The following is a 23,197-nucleotide window of genomic DNA, read 5'->3' on the forward strand; positions in this document are numbered from 1 at the left end:
TTTATTGAATCATAGGGAGACAAGTGAAAAGGAGAGATAATGGTGAAGGGTAGAGACAGGTGTTGAACTCCTGTGTCTGGTGGAGAGCTGTACGTGCATTGAGTGTTACCACTAGACCAGGTGTCTGCATGTGTTCTTACTTGGATTGTGGTGGATCTCCTGAATGACAGTCCTGCAGGGTAAGTGAGAATGATTCGACTGTTGTAAGAGTTCTCTTCCCGGCTCTCAACAGACACTGTCACATTTAGTAAATCATCTATGCCCACTCTCATCTCTGAGAATCTGAAAGATGTTTATGTGGCAGAGACAGTGCATTGGGAGATAGTGCTTATTTGATATAATATCCACTTAATATTATCATTGCAAGTTGCATTAACAATGTCATAACTCTAATAACCAAATATTTGTAATGTTGTAATCTTACCCAGTGAAATTAAAATCCACTTTGAGGTTGTCAACACAGTTGTTGTCACTTCCACAGTTGATCTCAAAACTTAACTGAAAGAAATTAAGACATTACATTCTTGACAATCGGCATGTTATAGATCTTATAGATTAGTCAGAGGTTGCATTTGAAACCTTGAAACCTTATTTATTTACTACAATTTAAGAGAAGAAACATACAGGATGGTATGTTGTAGTCAGAGACTGGGGGGAAAGGCATGAACTGAGGCTTCCAAGAAATTGCAGCCCTTCAAATGTGAAGTAAAGTTCATTGGAGAGTTCATTGAGGGCATCGTCCGGCTCATCCTGAAAAAGTGAAGAACATAACTGACACTTGTGCGGACACACTGGATGATGGATTTATTAATATCTGCAAAGCACAAAACCAGTTTTCTAGGCAATGATTGAATCACTTGTTCCTTTAACTGCACAGCAGGTTTCAAAAAGTGTAACTGAGTTTGAGCTTTGAAATGAGCCAGTGGCTCCTGCCGTTATACCTACATTTGGAAAGTAATCAGGGCCATGTTATCAGAGAATACTGGCAGACAATTTGCATTCTTTGCACTATTCAATCTTATACAATCTTTCACTATTTGAAATAAATTGTTTAGATTTTATTCAGTTCATTGTCAATGTAACATGACCAAAATTATTATAAAGGATTATTATAAATAAAACCTAATAGTGGGGCGAGAGGCATCCCGCTTGGTTTAGTGCATAAAAGCGACTAGCCACCGTTGGGCCGCTGGTGAGCCACTGATCAGGGTATTGTTTAAAAGCATTGTCTTGAAAGCGGCCCACCGGTGGCCCGACTGCGACGCATGCTATAAAAACCGACTGCGATCGCCGCGCAAAAAGCTAGTGGGACGTCCTGTGGGCCACTGGTATGTTGCTTGCTGGGAAGGGATGGGAAACCGAGGCTTTCTGAACCATTGAGGCCTGTATGAAGTTGGATGTCACAAAGCCCCTAGATTATTACGCGCACCTGTTTTATGGTGGACTCGTTAAGTTCAGTGCTAAGCATCAGTCATTGTTTGGGCATTGCGGAATAAACCCCTTGGTTGTCGTGTTTGCCTTGTTGTATTCCTATAACATGTGTTTTAGTGAGCGTTGTCTTTCATTGCCTAGCCTACTTTAGGTCTGATGTATGTTTATTTAGGTTAGCTTTAGGTTATCGTTTTTTTCTGAAACGTTCAGCCCTTTTGTTTGTATCAGTGCTTTCGTTTCTGTGTTTATTTTAATAAATAGCTTTCTTTACTTATAACTCGCCTGGTTCCTTATGCTCTGCAGCACCGGCTCATTACAGTATTAGGCTCTGTCTGTCTAATTTGCTAGCAGCAGGCTAGCCAGTAACTTATTTAGCTATCGGCATCTGATTCTAAAGCTGTCATTGGACTTGCTAGGTCTTCATACAGAGGTAATTTATTTTTTGATCCCCTGCTGATTTTGCATGTTTTTCCACTGACAAAGAAATTATCAGTCTATAATTTTAATGGTAAGTTTATTTGAACAGTGAGAGACAAACTAACAACAAGAAAATCCAGAAAAACGCATGTCAAAAATGTTATAAATTGACAAAATAGTAAGTCCCAATCGGTTCCAATACTGGCATACTAGCTTACTATATACTAAATGGTTCGTACTTCACCATCATCTGCGAACAATGCAGAAGTATACCAATGCCACATCTCTACTCAGTATAGCTCAGAGGCTTAGTGGTTAAAGACACAGTCTGTCACATAGGAGACCCCGGTTTGAAGCCAGGGAGGGCAACATCATTCATCCCTTCTAATTTTGGGCTGGCTGAACTAAGCTTGCCTGGTTTCTTTTCTATACAGCTTGCAATTTTGTGTTATCAGGGGTTTACTGTTACTATAGAGTGTATCCAGATTGCTATAATATATGACCTTTAAATCCAAGATGACTTCCAAATAATTATAATAAAGGATGTTGGAAAGGAAGTATTAATTTTGTAATTGAAAAGTGTGCCCATGTCCGAACTTTATTGTTGCAAAATAAGAATGCAAGTACTGCAGACCACTGATTGGCAAGCTCATCATCCTCTAGACCGCTGATTCACCAGCTCATCTTCAGGAAAAATAAACAATGTTCTATGAGTATTGCAGATTAACCTAATCTTAATAATCGTCAGTTGGTTAGAGGATGAAAGCTTATTTTACTAATAACATATTCACATTACTGTTATAATAATAATAATAATAATCATAAATTTAATTTATATAGCGTTTTTCTTGGACTCAAAGTCACTTCAGTATCACTTTAGTTCTTCAAAAAACAAAATAAATGTAATTTGCAAGTTACATACTGTACATGATAACACTTTCATAAATGAAGCCTCCTTGTTTCTTAACTGTCACAAAGCATTCTGGTACTTGCAGTCAATAATTGTAATCTAATACTAATAAATGCAACAGAAAGATGTACATTGATTTTCCTCACACCATCACATGAAATGTAACACAATTGCTCTTAAAATAGATGTCATGACATACCATATTCAGATAATTTCAACAAATTAAATATATAACCCATTATATTATAGTTACACCAATGAATAAATAACAGACAATATTGAGATGTTTTTTTTTAGAAACAACCTTATGTTCTTTAAGTATTTTTTCTTGGATTAATGCTTTTATTACTTTTAAAAGTGTGTTTTTCTCTGGGCATTAACTTTAAGGATGGGTTCAGTTTTATGACAGTGAAAACAAGAACAACCTCACCAATTTGACAGACCTTACTCAGTTACACTTCCTACATCCCTACATATAGTGAACAAAATTATAAACTCAACACTTTTGTTTTTGCACCCATTCGTCATGAGCTGAACTCAAGATGCTGATTAGACAGCATGATTATTGCACAGGTGTGCCTTTGGCTGGCCACAATAAAAGGCCACTCTAAAATGTGCAGTTCCATCACACAGCACAATGCCACAGATGTCGCAAGTTTTGAGGGAGTGTGCAATTGGCATACTAACTGCAGGAATGTCCACCAGAGCTGTTGCCTGTGCATTGAATTTTCATTTATCTACCATAAGCCATACCCAATACAGTGAAACTGCACATTTTAGAGTGGCCATTTATTTTGGCAAGCCTAAGGCACACCTGTGCAATAATCATGCTGTCTAATCAGCATCTTGATATGCCACACCTGTGAGGTGGATGGATTAAACCGGCAAAGGAGAAGTGCTCACTAACACAGATTTAGACAGATTTGTGAACAATATTTGAGAGAAATAGGCCTTTTGAGTACATAGTGAAAGTCTTAGATCTTTGAGTTCAGCTCATGATAAATGGTGTGCAAAAACAAAAGTGTTGCGTTTATAATTTTGTTCAGTGTACAAGCAATTTATTTGCTATCCAGTTGACAGATATTATGGATTAGAGCTTGAGCTAATTTAATGTAGGCTTTTGTGTTTCATAAGAACTACTATGCAAATGTTAAGGCTGGAAAACAGTTTGCATACCTTACCCTGCAATTAGAAGTTCATAATTTCAAATGAGTTTCAGACATACCACAATATAGAAGGTCTGATCAAAGCATTGCTCTCCAAGTCCCAAGGTAACAGTTTTTGTTTCCTTCCTTATCTTATTTTTGCTGTTATAATAAGCACGATAGTTTGGAGCTTGGCGGGTCACATCCAGGGTCAAAGTATAATTAACAATCGCTTGATCTAGATTAGAAAAAAAATAAATAAGATGAAGATAGTACACCCTTCAAATGCAATCTTAAATATAAGCAATTTTACTTGGATTATTAAAAATAAAGTCTTAGAAACCTTTGGTATTGTCTGCTGTGTTTTTGGTCATTGTGAAACAGACTGTAGCATTTTGTTTCAGGGGCGTACTGCTGTTTGAAGTGTCCGTTGGGATTTTGGCTGGGTTGAAAGTCACTTGTGTTCTAACTGTTACTATAGGCTTTGACCTAAAAATTAAATGCATTAGCAGAGTAATAATATGAGATTGAAAAATCAACGAGTTAAGTGATTGCCTCTACAAATCAATAGAAATACCTGAGTAAGATGACTGCCCCTTTAGATCCCACAGCCAAGTCTGGGAGAAAGTCTGAATTCATGTCCAAAGAAGACTGACTAATGGACAGTCCAAAAAACTTTAAGCCAGGCTTTACATCCAAACCTGAAATTCTCTACAAAGAGAGAAAGGGAGAAGAAGGTAACAGTAAATTGACATTTAAAAACCACATCAGTAATAGGACACAAGATAATACTGTGTGACAATTTAGTGGAATGAATAAATTGTAGGTGTGGGAGTTGTGGGATGACTCGTCTGGGGGCTCAATCTTAATTACATTTCGGACCACTGAAGATTGTTGGTACATAACTGTGATGAATTATGACTTCATTGCTAAACTGGAATAAACTGAATTACTTTGAATTATAGATAACATTTCTTGTTGATTACTCCAGTGGGGTAATTTCAAAACTAATGTAAATCCTGGTTCTTAGTTTTCCAGATAATTACATAGTTATTGATATTTACACATAGTTATGTAGAATCAACCAGACTTTGTGTCCCTGTTTCTGGTGTCAAAACAATCAATTGAATTCTGAACGTAGATATTGACAGGATCAGCTGTTTATCTCAATTTTCTTAATTGCCTGTCCATCCAGGACATATGACTTAAAAAGTGTATGTTTGTGGCCTGAAAGTTGTTCTCTAAATAGAACGAGCCAGACATGTAATGGTTTCTTTTGACACACATGTATTAGAAATACATGGGGTCAGCTTTTATATTATGAACCATAACAAAGGTTATTTCTCCTACATTGATCTCTACCTGTAACCCTCAGCAAAGTTCAGAGTAGACATTTATTTATATTGCATTTATATATATTCACAACCTACAATACCGAAATCAAGACCTCCCTCAAAATATATCACTGTCTTGTTCTCACCTGAGAATAGATATTGCTGATTCCACCTCGCGCACCAAGGAATATGTAAACACTTCCTTGGCCATTATTTTCAAGAGGAGCTCCAACAGCTAGATCATTAAAACCATCCATATTCATGTCAGGAAGTGGGGCAAGAGACGTTCCAAACCTGCCCATATTTCCTAGATCCCCCTCCATTGTCATCTCAGCAGTAAATTCACAGACCATCCCAGACTGAGAGAAATAAAAATAAGGAGTTAGCCAGCAAGAGGTTGAATCCTGTGTAGGGTGACTTGTTGGTTTATGAGACATGAAGCAAACATTTCTAAATTTTTACCCTGTCTTTGAGGGTACAGACAAAGACCCTGCCCTCTCTGTCTCTGTCTTTGAACATTGGAGCAGATATGATGACAAGGTCTGTATAGGAGTCTTTATCTAAATCCACCACACAGATTTCTGCCCCAAAATAAGTGCCAATCTGAAAGAGAATGTAATAGGGAAATTCAAAGATATTGGAAACATTCATTGTGACATTTTGTGGTGTTACATTACGTTAAAATAATCGTTGCGGTTTCCAAATTAAAATGAGCAATGGTCAAGTATACTATTGCTTGCTCTGTTCACAGAAACCTGAATGGTTTGAGCGTGACAGAGTCAAGTAAACAGCAGATTTGCCAGTTCAGCCATGCTTTTAATTCCAACTACCATACAGGTCTGTGGTATTGTCAACTGAGTTGAAAGTATATGAGCTTTAATAAAGAGACAGTAACTTTAAAGATGCTTTCTGAGACTATTCAAACAGCAAACACCACAAATTGTGGGTTGGATGCATATTATGTGTTTATATGTGCATAATCTGTATTTAGAATCACTACTGGGGCTGCTACTAAAGACTACTTTGATTAATCGATTGAACTGAACTAAAACTTACTAAATTAATGAATGACTTATACCATGTGAGACAGAAATTAATATTATTATTTTAAGTATGAATCTCAATATTACATTGCATAAACATCAAACATTTTCTTTTTTATAGTTGTATCCTTGGGTGACAATTCAGAAAGGCTCAGTGGGTCAGTATCCCTCTAGACTGATGGGTTTCAGAGGAAAGTTCTTTGTTTCAGGCCATTTTGAGCTTGTAATTGAACCCATAAATGCTGATACTTCAGATACTCAACTGGTCTAAAGAAGGACAGTTTTATTGCTTCTTTATTCAGCACAACAGTTTTCGGTGCTAACAGAAAAGGTTTTTTTAATGCTCAATTAGCCTACGTACCTATGTAGATATTCCATTGAAAATCAACTCTTTCCAGCTACAATAGTAATTTACAACATTAACAATTGACACAGGACACAAATGTGTTTTTCTTTCTAAAACAAGGACATTGCTAAGTGACACCAAACTTTTGAAAGGTACTGTATGTGTACCAACCTGCCCTGAAAACTCTGTTGGACTGTAGGTGGCACCAGGTGAGAATACTTCCACTCTCCCTGAGTGTTTAAATCTCGGAGCTCCTAAAATGGTAAACTGGCGAGTGCTTGTGCTAGCAACTGCCATGGAATAACCTGATGGGGAAAATACACAGGGTCAGAGTCAATCTTGACCGTGGGTAGTTAGATGTTTAAGATTTTCATACCCATATAGCTATCTGGTTCCATGTTTGGACTCTGTTTTAAAATGGGGGTTTTCGTGGCACTTGTGTATTCCTGGTAAGCCCCCCTCCATTGGAAGGCTCCAACAGATGCCACCTGGAATCCTCCCTAGCAAGGATGAAGAATTATTAATTAGAAGTATTATACAATGGTGTCCAAAAAACTGTATTAATGATTATGCAAGTAATTACTGTGCAATCAAAGACAACACAGAATGTGAGCTTTTCAGTAAGGCACAGTTATTAAAGCAGATACCCCAGGTATGTACGCTGCACTCATTCCCTCTTGGGCCATTTCCATCTTAATAGATTCTCCAGTGGTCTGAGATCCTGCAATAGCAAAATAACCAAGGTTCCATAGACTTCACAAACTGTGAATCTAAAATGTATCACATGTTTAAATTGTTTCAAGATGAATGTACCATGGATCATTTAGCATATAAAACATATTTTGAGTTTCTGATCCTTTGTAGGTGTACACACATCTTTTACAGTAAAAGTGTCCTTTACTCCTATTCTGCACTAAAGAGACCTCCCAACACATTGTCTTGTAGTCATATTTATGAGTCTAATGTTAACAGAGGCTCCTAGCACACTTTCATGCTATGGTGTGTCTTATGGTAAACTTAATAAACTTTTAGGCTAGTTGGAATGTTGTTGAATCGTGTTAGTATATAACTATATTTTGTATTGTAACGTTATTACTTGACTGGAATAAATGTCATTACTTTGGAATATAGATTACTATGGCACTCCTCGTTCATCTTCACACTTGAGCTCATAAGGCTACTGATAATTACACACACACATACATAAGTCAAAGTAACCAGACTTGACATACATGAGTTCTGGGTCTCTAGTTTGGTCCCAGGGACACATGCCATTGTAGGCATCCCAGAGGTCTGGGTTCTGACCAGTCTGGATGGACCCCAGAAACACATGTCATTTTAATGTTGGGCTTGTGACAAAAGGAGTAGCTGGTCTTTACAACATATGGTCATCTACAATAACATTTATTTACTAAGAATATGGAGTCAGATTATACATTCATTTTCATTTATCACTAAGGTTACATTCCCTTGCACTCATTTCCCCAGCTGTCCCTCTGTAACCTTCTACTGAAAAGTGGTTTAACCGTTAGAACCATTTTCACCCCTCACTACATAACTACTAACTGCAATTAGAAACTTCTAAAAGTAACGTTCCCCAACACTGCTTGTGAGTCAGACTCTAAACTTCATTTAATCTCAGTATTCTTGTTTAAAAGGATAGCTAAAAATGGCATCAGTTAAGCCCTTATTTCTAAGCCCTGGGTGCATACTCTTTTACAGCAGTATGTGAAAATATGTCTGTATGAACAATATATATATACAGTATCTCACAAAAGTGAGATTTTTGTAAATATTTGATTATATCTTTTCGTGACAACACTGAGGAAATTATACTTTGTTACAATGTAAAATAGTGTGTACAGCTTGCATAAGTGTAAATTTGATGTCCCCTCAAAATAACTCAACACACAGCCATACATGTCTAAACCGCTGGCAACAAAAGTGAGTACACCCTTAAATGAAAACGTCCAAATTGGGTCTAATTAGCCCTTTTCCCTCCCCGGTGTCATGTCACTCGTTAGTGTCACAAGATCACAGGTGTGAATGGGGAGCAAGTGTGTTACATTTGGTGTTATTGCTCTCACACTCCCTCAAACTGGTCACTGGATGTTCAACATGGCACCTCATGACAAAGAACTTGTTGCTCTACATAAAGATGGCCTAGGCTATAAGAAGATTGCCAAGACCCTGAAACTGAGCTGCAGCATGTTGGCCAAGACCATACACTGGTTTAACAGGACAGGTTCCACTCAGAACAAGCCTCGACTTGGTCGACCAAAGAAGTTGAGTGCACGTGCTCAGCGTCATATCCAAAGGTTGTCTTTAGGAAATAGACGTATGAGTGCTACCAGCATTGCTGCAGAGGTTGAAGGAGTGGGGGGTCAGCCTGTCAGTGCTAAGACCATACGCCGCACACTACATCAAATTGGTCTGCATGGCTGTTGTCCCTGAAGGAAGCCTCTTCTAAAGATGATGCACAAGAAAGCCCACAAACAGTTTGCTGAAGACAAGCAGAAAAAGGATATGGATTACTGGAACCATGTCCTGTGGTCTGATGAGACCAAGATAAACTTGTGGCGGCATCCGGGTGAGGAGACAAGTGTGTCTTGACTACAGTCAAGCATGGTGGTGGGAGTGTCATGGTCTGGGGCTACATGAGTGCTGCCGGCACTGGGGAGCTACAGTTCATTGAAGGAACCATGAATGCCAACATGTACTGTGACATACTGAAACAGAGCATGATCCCCTCCCTTCGGAGACTGGGCCACTGGGCAGTATTCCAACATGATAACGACCCCAAACACACCTCCAAGATGACCACTGCCTTGCTAAAGAACTTGAGGGTAAAGGTGATGGACTGGCCAAGCAAACCCTATTGAGCAAACCCTATTGAGCATCTGCGGGGTGGAGTGCAAGGTCTCTAACATCCACCAGCTCTGTGATTTCATCATTGAGGAGTGAAAGAGGACTCCAGTAGCAACCTGTGAAGCTCTGGTGAACGCCATGCCCAAGAGGGTTAAGGCAGTGCTGGAAAATAATGGTGGCCACACAAAATATTGACACTTTGGGCCCAATTTGGAGGTTTTCACTTATGGGTTTACTCACTTTTGTTGCCAGCGGTTTAGACATTAATGGCTATGTGTTGAGTTATTTTGAGGGGACAGCAAATTTACACTGTTTTTCAAGCTGTACACTCACTACTGTACATTTTAGTAAAGTTTAATTTCTTCAGTGTTGTCACATGAAAAGATATAATCAATTATTTGCAAAAATGTCAGGGGTATACTCACTTTCGTGAGATACTGTATATCAGATTTTTATTTCTACATAACAAATTCAGTAAATGTTAAGAGCGTTTAATCAACACAACCACAAATATTCAGATTGTCTCAGTGTTTTGGAAAGCATCGTTCTGCATCCTGTAAATGGTCCCTTCGTCTGTCCATCATTATTAGCTTATGTCACTAGTTTGTTCCTTTGCAGCAGTGGTCCAATCAGTGGCCACTCCCTTTAATTACTCGCACCTGTTACTGTCACTGATGGCAAATCACACTACACTTCTTTTAGTAAAAACCACAATTTTCTGGGCCTTGCACTGGATTTCTACAGTGGGGAGAACAAGTATTAGAAACACTCCCGATTTGGCAGGTTTTCCTACTTACAAACCATGTAGAGGTCTGTAATTTTTATCATAGGTAAACTTCAACTGTGAGAGATGGAATCTAAAACAAAAATCCAGAAAATTACATTGTATAATTTTCAGATAATTAATTTGCATTTTATTGCATGACATAAGTATTTGATCACCTACCAACCAATAAGAATTCCGGCTCTCACAGACCTGTTAGTTTTTCTTAGAAGCCCTCCTGTTCTCCACTCATTACCTGTATTAACTGCACCTGTTTGAACTCGTTACCTGTATAAAAGACACCTGTCCACACACAGACTCCAACCTCTCCACAATGGCCAAGACCAGAGAGCTGTGTAAGGACAGGGATGCAATTGTAGACCTGCACAAGGCTGGGATGGGCTACAGGACAATAGGCAATCGGCTTGGTGAGAAGGCAACAACTGTGGGCGCAATTATTAGAAAATGGAATAAGTTCAAGATGACGGTCAATCTCCCTCGGTCTAGGGCTCCATGCAAGATCTCACCTTGTCGGGCATCAACGATTATGAGGAAGGTGAGGGATCAGCCCAGAACTACACGGCAGGACCTGGTCAATGACCTGAAGAGAGCTGGGACCACAGTCTCAAAGAAAACCATTAGTAACACACTACGCCATCATGGATTAAAATCCTGCAGCGCATGCAAGGTCCCCTTGCTCAAGCCAGCGCATGTCCAGGCCCGTCTGAAGTTTGCCAATGACCATCTGGATGATCCAGAGGAGGAATGGGAGAAGGTCATGTGATGTGATGAGACAAACACTTGTTTGGAGGAAGAAGAAGGATGAGTACAACCCCAAGAACACCATCCCAACCATGAAGCATGGAGGTGGGATACTTTTCTGCAAAGGGGACAGGACGACTGCACCGTTTTGAGGGGAGGATGGATGGGGCCATGTATCACGAGATCTTGGCCAACAACCTCCTTCCCTCAGTAAGAACATTGAAGATGGGTCGTGACATGGTCTTCAAGCATGACAACGACCCGGAACACACAGCCAGGGCAACTAAGGAGTGGCTCTGTAAGAAGCATCTCAAGGTCCTGGAGTGGCCTAGCCATTCTCCTGAGCTGAACCCAATAGACATCTTTGGAGGGAGCTGAAAGTCTGTATTGCCCAGCGACAGCCCCGAAACCTGAAGGATCTGGAGAACTACAGGAAACAAATGATCTCTGTAATTGCAAACAAAGGTTTCTGTACCAAATATTAGGTTCTGCTTTTCTGATGTATCAAATACTTATGTCATGCAATAAAATGCTAATTAATTACTTAAAGATCAATGTGATTTTCTGAATTTTTGTTTTAGATTCCGTCACACACAGTTGAAGAGTACCTATGATAAAATTACAGACTTCTACATGCTTTGTAAGTAGGAAAACCTGCAAAGTCGAGGGGTCCTTGTTTGTGGATGATGAATGGAGCTATTTTGGAAAAGGGGATGGAATTTATGACACGCGGTGCTAAGGTTGCAGTGGGGCCATCAAAGATGTTGCGCTACAGATTTAAGTTTTCCGTTGACAAGACAAATGCTCTCTTTTTACAATGATAAATGTAGAGGATGATGTGTATTTTGAAATTGTATGGCAAAAACCATACAACAGTTCATGGAGAGGAGGGATTAGATCCAGCAATGTTAGCTGAATACAACTCAGGACTTATCAGTCTGCGCGCATATGCACATTATTTATGGATCTAAAGATCCTCCGTCTGGGACAGCAGTCCTGCATTTGGAGTCAAAAAATGTGGAGTGAAGGTGGCGAAATGTTGTTGGATAATCTGATCGTCTATACTGAAAAATATATTGGTATAAGTCTTGCATTGGAATTGGTTAGGTATAAGCAGACACGTCTTTTGTTATACCTGTGTTCCTGATCACTGTCATCATTTAAGTTCCTGCTTCCCGCTTGAATTTGTCTGCAATTTTTTTGCATTGCTAACATGGGTATCTTTGTTGTGTAAATGTCTTGTTTTTTTCTTTTTGTATGCAATTCTGATTGTCTACGTCCATAGTATAAGCTAGCTGAGACATTAAAATGACATCCATGTGTTCATTTGATTCTAGGTTGTTAGAAGAAGGAAATGAATTTGCTGTATTTTTAAATGAGCAATTTCCTTTTTCAATTTTTGTACTTCTATATTGTTGTATATACTAATAAAAGAGAACATTTATTTAACTTTTTTTATTAGAATAATGAATAAAGTTATAACAATTAACATTGTGAATAAATGTTTTTGCATGATCTGATTCTAATGAATAAAATGTTGTGGGGCATAAAGAAATATCAAGGTAACCATACCTTCAATTGGGAAAATGCTGTTTTGTAATGAATTGCTGATTTGGTCGAGTGCCTGGAAGTTGTCAACTTGAAACATGTGGTTGGTTTGCGGAGAGGAGGCAATTGAGGACAACTCATTTTTTGCTCTGTCCGAATAAAAGGCACTGCCCACCTGAGGAAATCAGAAAATGTATATCTATATTTTAAAGTTGCCAGGCGATCCATCCACATCACTAAGACACAAGCCATGCCCAGAAATTTTACTTTTTCATTAGTCTGGTTTTACTTTTCCCCCAAAGTATTTGTATGCATATTTTTAGAAATGTGGGTAGCATTGGGTAGCATTTGGTAAGCTTACTGAAATGAGTGGATCTTAGATAGCTATCTCATGTTATTGTGGTGAAACATCAACTGATTACCATTGCTTGTTCAATATACACTCACCTAAAGGATTATTAGGAACACCTGTTCAATTTCTCATTAATGCAATTATCTAATCAACCAATCACATGGCAGTTGCTTCAATGCATTTCAGGGTGTGGTCCTGGTCAAGACAATCTCCTGAACTCCAAACTGAATGTCAGAATGGGAAAGAAAGGTGATTTAAGCAATTTTGAGTGTGGCATGGTTCTTGGTGCCAGACGAGCCGGTCTGATTATTTCACAATCTGCTCAGTTAATGAGATTTTCATGCACAACCATTTCTAGGGTTTATAAAGAATGGTGTGAAAAGGGAAAAACATCCAGTATGCAGCAGTCCTGTGGGCAAAAATGCCTTGTTGATGCTAGAGGTCAGAGGAGAATGGGCCGACTGATTCAAGCTGATAGAAGAGCAACTTTGACTGAAATAACCACTCCTTACAACCGAGGTATGTAGCAAAGCATTTATGAAGCCACAACACCCACAACCTTGAGGCGGATGGGCTACAACAGCAGAAAACCCCACCGGGTACCACTCATCTCCACTACAAATAGGAAAAAGAGGCTACAATTTGCACAAGCTCACCAAAATTGGACAGTTGAAGACTGGAAGAATGTTGCCTGGTCTGATGAGTCTCGATTTCTGTTGAGACATTCAGATGGCAGAGTCAGAATTTGGCGTAACCAGAATGAGAACATGGATCCATCATGCCTTGTTACCACTGTGCAGGCTGGTGGTGGTGGTGTAATGGTGTGGGGGATGTTTTCTTGGCACACTTTAGGCCCCTTAGTGCCAATTGGGCATCGTTTTAAATGCCATGGCCAACCTGAGCATTGTTTCTGACCATGTCCATCCCTTTATGACCACCATGTACCCATCCTCTGATGGTTACTTCCAGCAGGATAATGCACCATGTCAAAAGCTTGAATCATTTCAAATTTGTTTCTTGAACATGACAATGAGTTCACTGTACTGAAATGGCCCCCACAGTCACCAGATCTCAACCCAATAGAGCATCTTTGGGATGTGGTGGAACGGGAGCTTTGTGCCCTGGATGTGCATCCCACAAATCTCCATCAACTGCAAGATGCTATCCTATCAATATGGGCCAACATTTCTAAAGAATGCTTTCAGCACCTTGTTGAATCAATGCCACATAGAATTAAGCCAGTTCTTAAGGCGAAAGGGGGTCAAACACAGTCTTAGTATGGTGTTCCTAATAATCCTTTAGATGAGTGTATTTCATACTGTTTCCCTGGTTTTAAGAGATGCTGGCTAGAATTCTCTTATGTCCAGCAATTGCGATAAGCTAACCAAGCATTACCGAAAATGTAAGTCTCACATTTTGAACACAATAATTACTGGAAAACACTTTCTGTTAAGTTGACACTTATTACTATGTAACTACAATGTAACAACATATTAGCAACTGTGTTAACAACAATGTAATACCGCAGGTATTACAATGGAATAATGATTTTTTTCGGATTTGGCAATTACAATTGTGGAAAAACAAAAGGTATTTACGAACATCCTGTAGGATGCTATTCCAAGTGTGTAATTACACATGATTTTTGTTTTAGTAATGACACAATGCCTTATTACACATGTAAATAAAACATTTTGGAATGACACTTCTGAAGTCAGCTTTTTTGCACCATATATATAGCTACATCAAAGATGTATTCTTTGTAGCTAATCCTAATGGTAGCTGTCCCTCCAATAACTTAATGCTGACCCTCAAACATAGCCTACCATCCAGATTTCAGAGGTGAGAGTAATTCTACTTAGAGTATATGAGACATACACAACATACTACACATCTCACCTAAAATTGGAGGTTTAAAAATAGGGTAAGTTATCAGTAATGCATCTTAAATCATATGACCCAAGGATTGTGCAAATGTGTTGTGGTTTCTCCATCAGAGCATTTTGCCTGACCTAACATAGTGGTTCTGTGCTCGCTAGTTCCCTCTAGTGGTTGCATGAGATATAAGTGGTTCTCAATGACCACCAGTGGAGTTTCTCACTTGAAATAATACTGAATACAGGAAACCTATAAAATACAATTATTTTACACATTTCAAGTACAACTTTTTTTTTTTTTAACCAGACAGTTAATAAGAAAATTAACTGTCTGGTTGAAATTCATAACATTTGATTGTTCAAAGAAAACTTTGTAGAAAGGCAATAAGCATGGGAAATTAGCCTGTAGTGTTTGTCGGTTAAAGACGCACTCTACAAAGTTTCTTCTTTACTAACCTTATTTTGAAACCTCCAATTGTAGACAAAATGTGTAATATATTGTGCTTATCTGTGCAATCTCTGAATAGAATTACTCTTACCTCTGAAATCTGGATGGCAGGCTATATTTGAGGGTCAGCCTCTAGCTACAGATAGAGATAGATTACAAATCAAAAATAAATATACCAAAATATTGGAAAGTAATAAGGGCACGTCTGAGGTTTTTGTTATTCATAAAATTACCAAATACCCTTAGAGGTACATCAATCCGATTATGGAATTGATTTCAGGTACAGAGATAATTATTTACATTTCTTTTTAGCAAACGTTGGTTGAATTTGGCACACATTTGTAACATGCAATTGAAAAAAAGTTAACTTCTTACCCCAATGGCAAAACGAATAATTTTTGCAGTTTCAGCCGCCTGAATTGCACTCTTCAGGTTATAACTGTCAGTTGACTCCCCATCTGTAATTACTATCAGGATCTTTTCAGCATTTGGTCTGGATCCTTGATTTGCAATAAAAACGTCTTGGCTGCAAACACAAAGTACCTAAATTAGCTCCTAACATAATATAAACATGTGTGTACTATACAGTATAAACTGTTTAGATGTATTTATTAGGAAACAGTATATTCATAAATATGTAGAAAAAATTAATTCATAAAAGCCTTGTTATTCTTAATTACTCCTATCCATTATAATTTCTCAAAGTGCAAACTTTCTTTGCCTTGCTTTTTCTGTCACTCAGGCCTATAATATTGAAATACCTGGAGATCATAAATGGTCATTATATTATTTGTTGCTGGCATCTCAATTAGTTAATAGGTCTTGAATTGGCTAGTGAGAGAACAACACCTTTTCCAAAAAGGTTGGGATGCTGCGTGAAATATTAATAAATACAGAATGCAATTATGTTCAAATAATTTAATTAATATAGTTAATTGAAAATATTACAAAGACAACATTTTAAATGTTGAACAAGAGAAATGTTATTGTTTTTGGAATAATATAAGCCAGAAAAATATATATTTTGAATTTGATTTCAGCAACACATTTAAAAAAAGTTGGGACAGGGACATGTTTATTACTGTGTTGCATCTCCTTTTCTTTTATTAACAACTACTAAGCACCGTTCAATAGAAACTACTACAAATGATTGCTTGGAATAACTTTTAGTTGCCACTATATGAGTTCACCTTGTCTCACGTCCTCAGTGACACCTTTAGGACATGATAAGGGACCTTCCACTGATATACTATTTGTTTTTTTTTTCTGAAACTAAGGGCCATGTTTTTCATAATGTTAAGCTTTTCTAGCTAATATTGATATTTTATGTCATTTGACCAGGGGTGGATATTAAGAATTTTGGCACTAGCGAGCCAGGTTAGTATACCAACATTTCTTCTAGCATGGCTAAAATGTGACTAGCCCTGTTTGTAATTGTATTTACAGTAATTAGTAAGGAAGTAAGGAACAGCGCTAGGAGTTCATAAACAAAGTTTTCTATATACAGTTAGGTACACTGACACAATTTTATAATTTTGTCTCTGTATGCCACTACAATGGATTTGAAATGAAATAACTGGGATGCAAGTGTAGTGCAGACTTTCAGATTTAATTCAAGGGGTTGAATAAAAATATAAATACAACGTTTAGGAGTTGCAACCATTTTCACAGCTCAGATGTACAAACCCAATTCCAAAAAAGTTGGGACACTGTACAAATTGTGAGTAAAAAAGGAATGGAATAATTCACAAAATATTCACAATAGAATATAGATAGCATATCGAATGTTGAAAGTGAGACACTTTGTAATGTCATGCCAAATATTGGCTCATTTTGGATTTCATGAGAGCTACACATTCTGTCAACCAATCACCATCTGGTGGTGAGTTGGGTCAGGGGGTGGGGGAAGACTCTGGACAGACTTGGAAAACCCAAATGGGTAGTGCGGGTGAACTGGGAATGTCTGGAAGAGGCCCCCGTCCGAAAGATCTTTTCTGGCATCCCTGAGGAGGTTGGGGGCATTGAACCTGAGTGGTCGATGTTCAAAGCTTCCATTGCCGAAGCTGCGGCGAGGAACTGTGGTCTAAAGGTCTTAGGTGCATCAAGGGGCGGTAACCCTCGAACACCCTGGTGGTCACCGATGGTCAGGGAAGCCGTCCGACTGAAGAAGGAGGCCTGCCGGGATATGTTATCCCGGAGGACTCCGGAGACGGTTGCAGTGTACCGACAGACCCGAAGGGCTGCGACCTCTGCTGAGAAAGAGGCAAAACAGCGGGTGCGGGAGGAGTTTGGGGAAGCCATGGAGAAGGACTTTCGGTCGGCACCAAGGTGCTTCTGGAAAACCGTCCGCCACCTCAGGAGGGGACAACGGGGAACTATCCAAGCTGTGTACAGTAAGGATGGGACAATGTTGACCTCAACTGAGGAGGTAATTGGGTGATGGAAGGAATTCTTTGAGGAACTCTTAAATCCCACTAACACGCCCTCTATAGTGGAGGCAGAGCTGGAGGCTGATGGGGAAGCATCGTCAATCTCCATGGCAGAAGTCACTGAAGTTCTCAAACAACTCCACAGTGGCAAAGCTCCGGGGATTGATGAGATCCGTCCAGAAATGTTGGGTGTGGAGGGGATGTTTTGGATGACACGCCTCTTCAACATTGCGTGGGAGTCGGGGGAAAGTGCCTAAGCAGTGGCGGACCGGGGTGGTGGTTTCCCTGTTCAAAAAGGGGGACCAGAGGGTGTGTGCCAATTACAAGGGTATCACACTTCTCAGCCTCCCTGAGAAAGTCTACTCAAAGGTACTGAAAAGGAGGGTTCGGCAGATAGTCGAACCTCAGATTGAAGAGGAACAATGCGTATTCCGTCCTGGTCGCGAAACAACCGACCAGCTCTTTACTTTTGCAAGGATCCTGGAGGGGGCCTGGGAATATGCCCATTCAGTCTACATGTGTTTTGTGGATCTGGAGAAGGCGTATAACCAGGTCCCCCGGGAGATACTGTGGGAGGTGCTGCGGGAGTATGGGGTGAGGAGGTCCATTCTGAGGGCTATCCAATCCCTGTACGTCCAAATTGAGAGCTGTGTTCGGGTTCTCGGTAGTAAGTCAGACTCGTTCCAGGTGGGGGTTGGCCTCTGCCAGGGCTGCGCTTTGTCACCAATCCTGTTTTGTAACTGGACAGGATATCGAGGCTTAGTCGGGGTGCATTCGCTTTACCGCACCGTTGTTACGAAAAGAGAGCTGAGCCGCAAGGCTAAATTTTTGTTCCTACACTCACCTATGGTCATGAAGGCTGGAAATGGGTTTTCTCAGAAGGCTTTTCCCTTAGGGATAGGGTGAGAAGCTCAGCCATCCGTGAGGAACTCGGAGTAGAGCAGCTGCTGCTTTGCATCGAAAGGAGCCAGTTGAGGTGGTTCGGGCATCTGGTAAGGATGCCCCCAGGACATCTCCCTAGGGAGGTGTTCCAGGCACGTCCAGCTAGGAGGAGACCTCGGGGTAGGCCCAGGACTAGGTGGAGAGATTATATTTGGACACTGGCCTGGGAACGCCTCGGGATCCCCCAGTCAGAGCTGGCAAATGTGGCTCAGGAAAGGGAAGTTTGGGGTCCCCTGCTGGAGCTGCTGCCCCCGCGACCCAATACCGGATAAGCGGATGAAGATGAGAGAAGGGAGAGACACACTTTTGTTTTTGCCCCTATTTATCGTGAGCGGAACTCAAAGATCTAAGGCTTTCTCTATGTACACAAAAAGCCTATTTCTCTCAAATATTGTTCACAAATCTGTCTAAATCTGTGTTAGTAAGCACTTCTACTCACAGGTGTGGCATATCAAGATGCTGATTAGACAGCATGATTATTGCACAGGTGTGCCTTAGGCTGACCACAATAAAATGTGCAGTTCCATTACACAGCACAATGCCACAGATGTTACAAGTTTTGAAGGAGCGTGCAATTGGCATTCTGACTGCAGGAAAGTCCACCAGAGCTGTTGCCGTGAATTGAATGTTCTACCATAAGCCATCTCCAAAGGTGTTTCAGAAAATTTGCCATTACATCCAACCAGCCTCACAACCGCAAACCACATGTAACTACACCAGCCCAGGACCTCCACATCCAGCATCTTCATCTCCAAGATCGTCTGAGACTAGCCACCCGGACAGCTGCTGCAAAAATTGGTTTGCATAACCAAAGATTTTCTGCACAAACTGTCAGAAACTGTCTCAAGGAAGCTCATCTGCATGCTCGTCATCCTCATCGGGGTCTCGACCTGACTTCAGTTTGTCGTCGTAACTGACTTAAGTGGGCAAATGCTCACATTCGATGGCGTCTGGCACTTTGGAGAGGTGTTCTCTTCATGGATGAATCCCGGTTTTGACTGTACAGGGCAGATGGCAGACAGCGTGTATGGCGTCATGTGGGTGAGCGGTTTGCTAATGTCAATGTTGTGGATCGAGTAGCCCATGGTGGCGGTGGGGTTATGGTATGGGCAGGGGTGTGTTATGGAAAACGAACAAAGGCGCATTTTATTGATGGCATTTTGAATGCACAGAGATACCGTGTCGAGATCCTGAGGCCCATTGTTGTGCCATTCATCCACAACCATCACCTCATGTTGCAGCATGATAATACACAGCCCCATGTTGCAAGGATCTGTACACAATTCCTGGAAGCTGAAAACATCCTAGTTCTTGCATTGCCAGCAAACTCACCGGACATTTCACCCATTGAGCATGTTTGGGATGCTCTGGATCGGTGTATACGACAGCGTTTTCCAGGTCCTGCCAATATCCAGCAACTTTGCACAGCCATTGAAGAGGTGTGGACCAACATTCCACAGACCAATGTCTGGAGATGTGAAGGAGATGTGTTGCACTGCCTGAGGCAAATGGTGGTCACACCAGATACTGAATGGTTTTCGGACCACCCCCCAGACCCGCCCAATACAGTGAAAGTCACACCTGTGCAATAATCATGCTGTCTAATCAGCATCTTGATATGCCACGTCTGTGAGGTGGATGGATTATCTTGGAAAAAGGAGAAGTGCTCACTAACACAGATTTAGACCGATTTTTGAACAATATTTGAGAGAATTAGGCCTTTTGCGTACATAAAGAAAGTTTTAGATCTTTTAATTCATGATAAATGGGGGCAAAAACAAAAGTGTTGTATAATTTTGTTCAGTGTATTTAAATACTGCGCACAAAAAATCCATAACACTACAGTGGATAAAGCATTATGGGAGCTGAATTCACGTGTGCTAGATTAAGTGCCTAACCTAGCTATCACAAAATAAGACATGGGCTACGATATTTATTTATAAATCAACAAAGCATTAATTTTGTCTTATCAGTCATATTCTCAGCAATTTGGATGTTCATGTGTTCATACACACAGAAAGCAGTTCTGGCACCTGCATTTCTTCCCATATTAAAATTAAATTGGTGCTGAAAAGTAGACAGACTAGTGGTTGTAAAATTACAAGCTTAATTTCGAACTCAGTTTGCATTCTTTCTCTTTCCTTTCTTTCTTTTCTTTTTTCGTACCTTAATTTCCCTTTCTTGGGGAAAGACATGACTCTATCATAGTAGCAGCCCCTTATCTCGATTAGCTGCGTTTAGACTCAAATCCTAGTGTAGGGGTTCACAAAACCGATTTGTTTGCCTTTTGTAAGGGGTGAGAGCGGACTCAGAGAACCTCCACACTTTTCCTGGGATACAAAGTTCAACTGATTTATTCAGCCATTTAAAATGTTGTTATGATACTAATTAGTTAGAAACATTTTTATTCCAAGCTTTTCGAGAGCCCTCCTCCAATTGGGGCCCTGGGTAGTAAGTCCTACTTTTTCCTCCACTTCGACACCCCTGGGATTCTGATAAAAAACAAATAAGTCTGTCTACTAGGGATGTGCATGACAAATATATCCACAATCAATAATTCCTCAGCTTTTGTTGTCGAATAGTTGACCCCACCCCCTTTGTGCCAAAAAATTAAAGGTATTAAATAAAAAAAATACTAGAATGTTTATTTTATTATTTAATGTTATTCAATAAATTAATTTATTGATACAAATGTATTTTTTTAAAATATTGTTAAAAACCTCAAAAACCTTTTAGTATAAACAATTAGGTTAAATATACTTCATACTTGGGCAACATTCAGATTCAGAAATGCCATAATAACAGCAGTAAATAAAATAATGCATAGGCTGCACTGACTGTAGAGGCCCATTGATTTAACGTTACATTAGACTACATGCCACACTTGCAAAGTTACATATCGTATAGCTGTTAGCTATATTAGTCATGATTTACCGTTCTTTGTGCAACTTCAAATGCATAACATATTTGGAACTTGTTGCCCCTCTGCCTGTAATCCCTGCATGTTTTGCAAATTGCAATCTGTTTTCTGTTGACTCCAGCGTCTTTATATCCAAAAACCTGCATTTTGGGTATAATCTTTCCAAGGGCTCCGTTGCAAGTCTTTTTTGATTTTGTCAAGTCGAATCTAAAGTAATCGTAGTGACCCGAACAAAAGTCTTATGACTCAAGTCCACATCTCCTGTACATACTACGTACATACATACTAAGTACAGTACATACTTCTCGGATGATGGTGAAGTACGTACTGTTTTGGAAATAATAAGCTAGCATGCCAGTATCAGGACCGATTGGAACATACTACCTCATCAAAATTGTCTCAACATTACATAAATTTGCCATGCATCACACCAAGTAAGAATATTTAGTAAGCACTGTGTGAAACTGACTAACGTTTCTTATTAAGTTTACTTCCACCACAAATAGTATCTATGAACTGTATGGCTCTTGCCACTGGCTGTATTAACAGCTTATTAGCCATTAATAAGTCTACTAGGTGTCTACTTAGTACTTATAATCATAATAATCATAAGAATTGAGCAATTTCAAGCGAGACTGAAACTGCCAACGCTATTAAATTTAGTGGCTCAACAATGTTAGTTTTTTTTTCATTCATGAATGACATTTATACAATAACTATCACTATAGGTGCGATAACTGACATTTTCGTAAAGTGAAAAGACGAGAGAATCGTGGAAACCCCTCTGTTACTGCACAAGGGATTATGGTCTATATTACTCCAAAAACAGCTAATATGTTCCTTGTTGGTGCAATTCGTCCATCGCAATGTAACTGTAAACAGCATGTAGCCAGCAAAGTTTTTGTCTATCCTAGAGACATACTTAGTGTTGTCCGTGGCAAGGATCGAACACTGATCGCCTACATGGCCGTGCACGTCTCTGACCAATACGCTATTTAACAATACACCCCAATGTCAGTCAGTCTGTCACTCACCCACTCATTCAGTAAGAAAATTTTGCACAATTAACAGTTTATTAATTATTTATTTGCAAACGCTTACAAACATAATCATCTGAGGAGTCTCTGACTCGATACATGTCATTCAACAGTATATAAGGACAGAAGAGGGGTGTGACAAAATCCTGCACAATCCCCCAACTCAACAGGACACATTCCCTTTGTTCTATAATAACCTAAACTTCACACAAAGGACAGCCCTCCTTCCTCCCATAAGTAACTTCTTCAATTCTAAGAGTTCTTACAGCATCTGGACAGACAATAGATGCCCCGATGAGTCATACAGATGCGCAGATAAATGAGAACCTTTATAACCAGCCGACACCAGTCAATGATGCCCCCTATGCAAATACCAGCTCCCCCTCTCCCACAGTCCTTTAATCAGTGAGAATTCAACAGGTCTTGGACATTTCCCTGACAATCCATCCTCTTGATACCATGTCAAACCTTGGTATCAAACCTTAAACAGTTCACTCATTAGGATGTAGACTGCAACAAAACAGTACTCTTTAACAACATGAACCAGTCAATATTATTACCCTTAATGATTAGAGAACGGAACCAATCTGAAATGTCTGGATCCTCATTTACATTCTTCTAGACG

At 39.7% G+C, this 23,197-nt stretch overlaps 1 protein-coding gene across 3 annotated transcripts in view; it reads right to left on the reverse strand.

Moving 5' to 3' along the window:
• Nucleotides 1–23,197, reverse strand: part of LOC105008041 (integrin alpha-M) — a 107,830-nt gene that overhangs the window by 38,473 nt on the left and 46,160 nt on the right. For 2 of the 3 annotated variants that reach the window (XM_020044396.2, XM_013131297.3), the window contains exons 8-20: nucleotides 15,620–15,770; nucleotides 12,592–12,742; nucleotides 7,274–7,347; nucleotides 7,003–7,126; nucleotides 6,798–6,931; nucleotides 5,700–5,840; nucleotides 5,384–5,596; nucleotides 4,481–4,614; nucleotides 4,247–4,392; nucleotides 3,984–4,141; nucleotides 625–750; nucleotides 425–498; nucleotides 141–282 (exon numbers count right to left, since the gene is read on the reverse strand). In XM_020044396.2, the coding sequence (XP_019899955.1) occupies nucleotides 141–282; nucleotides 425–498; nucleotides 625–750; nucleotides 3,984–4,141; nucleotides 4,247–4,392; nucleotides 4,481–4,614; nucleotides 5,384–5,596; nucleotides 5,700–5,840; nucleotides 6,798–6,931; nucleotides 7,003–7,126; nucleotides 7,274–7,347; nucleotides 12,592–12,742; nucleotides 15,620–15,770 (1,768 nt within the window). The remainder of the gene's footprint in view (nucleotides 1–140; nucleotides 283–424; nucleotides 499–624; nucleotides 751–3,983; nucleotides 4,142–4,246; nucleotides 4,393–4,480; nucleotides 4,615–5,383; nucleotides 5,597–5,699; nucleotides 5,841–6,797; nucleotides 6,932–7,002; nucleotides 7,127–7,273; nucleotides 7,348–12,591; nucleotides 12,743–15,619; nucleotides 15,771–23,197) is intronic. The other variant, XM_020044397.2, reaches the window with a different exon arrangement.

The sequence above is a fragment of the Esox lucius genome, chromosome 5 (genome assembly GCF_011004845.1).
Source record: "Esox lucius isolate fEsoLuc1 chromosome 5, fEsoLuc1.pri, whole genome shotgun sequence".
Classification (NCBI taxonomy): Eukaryota; Metazoa; Chordata; class Actinopteri; order Esociformes; family Esocidae; genus Esox; species Esox lucius.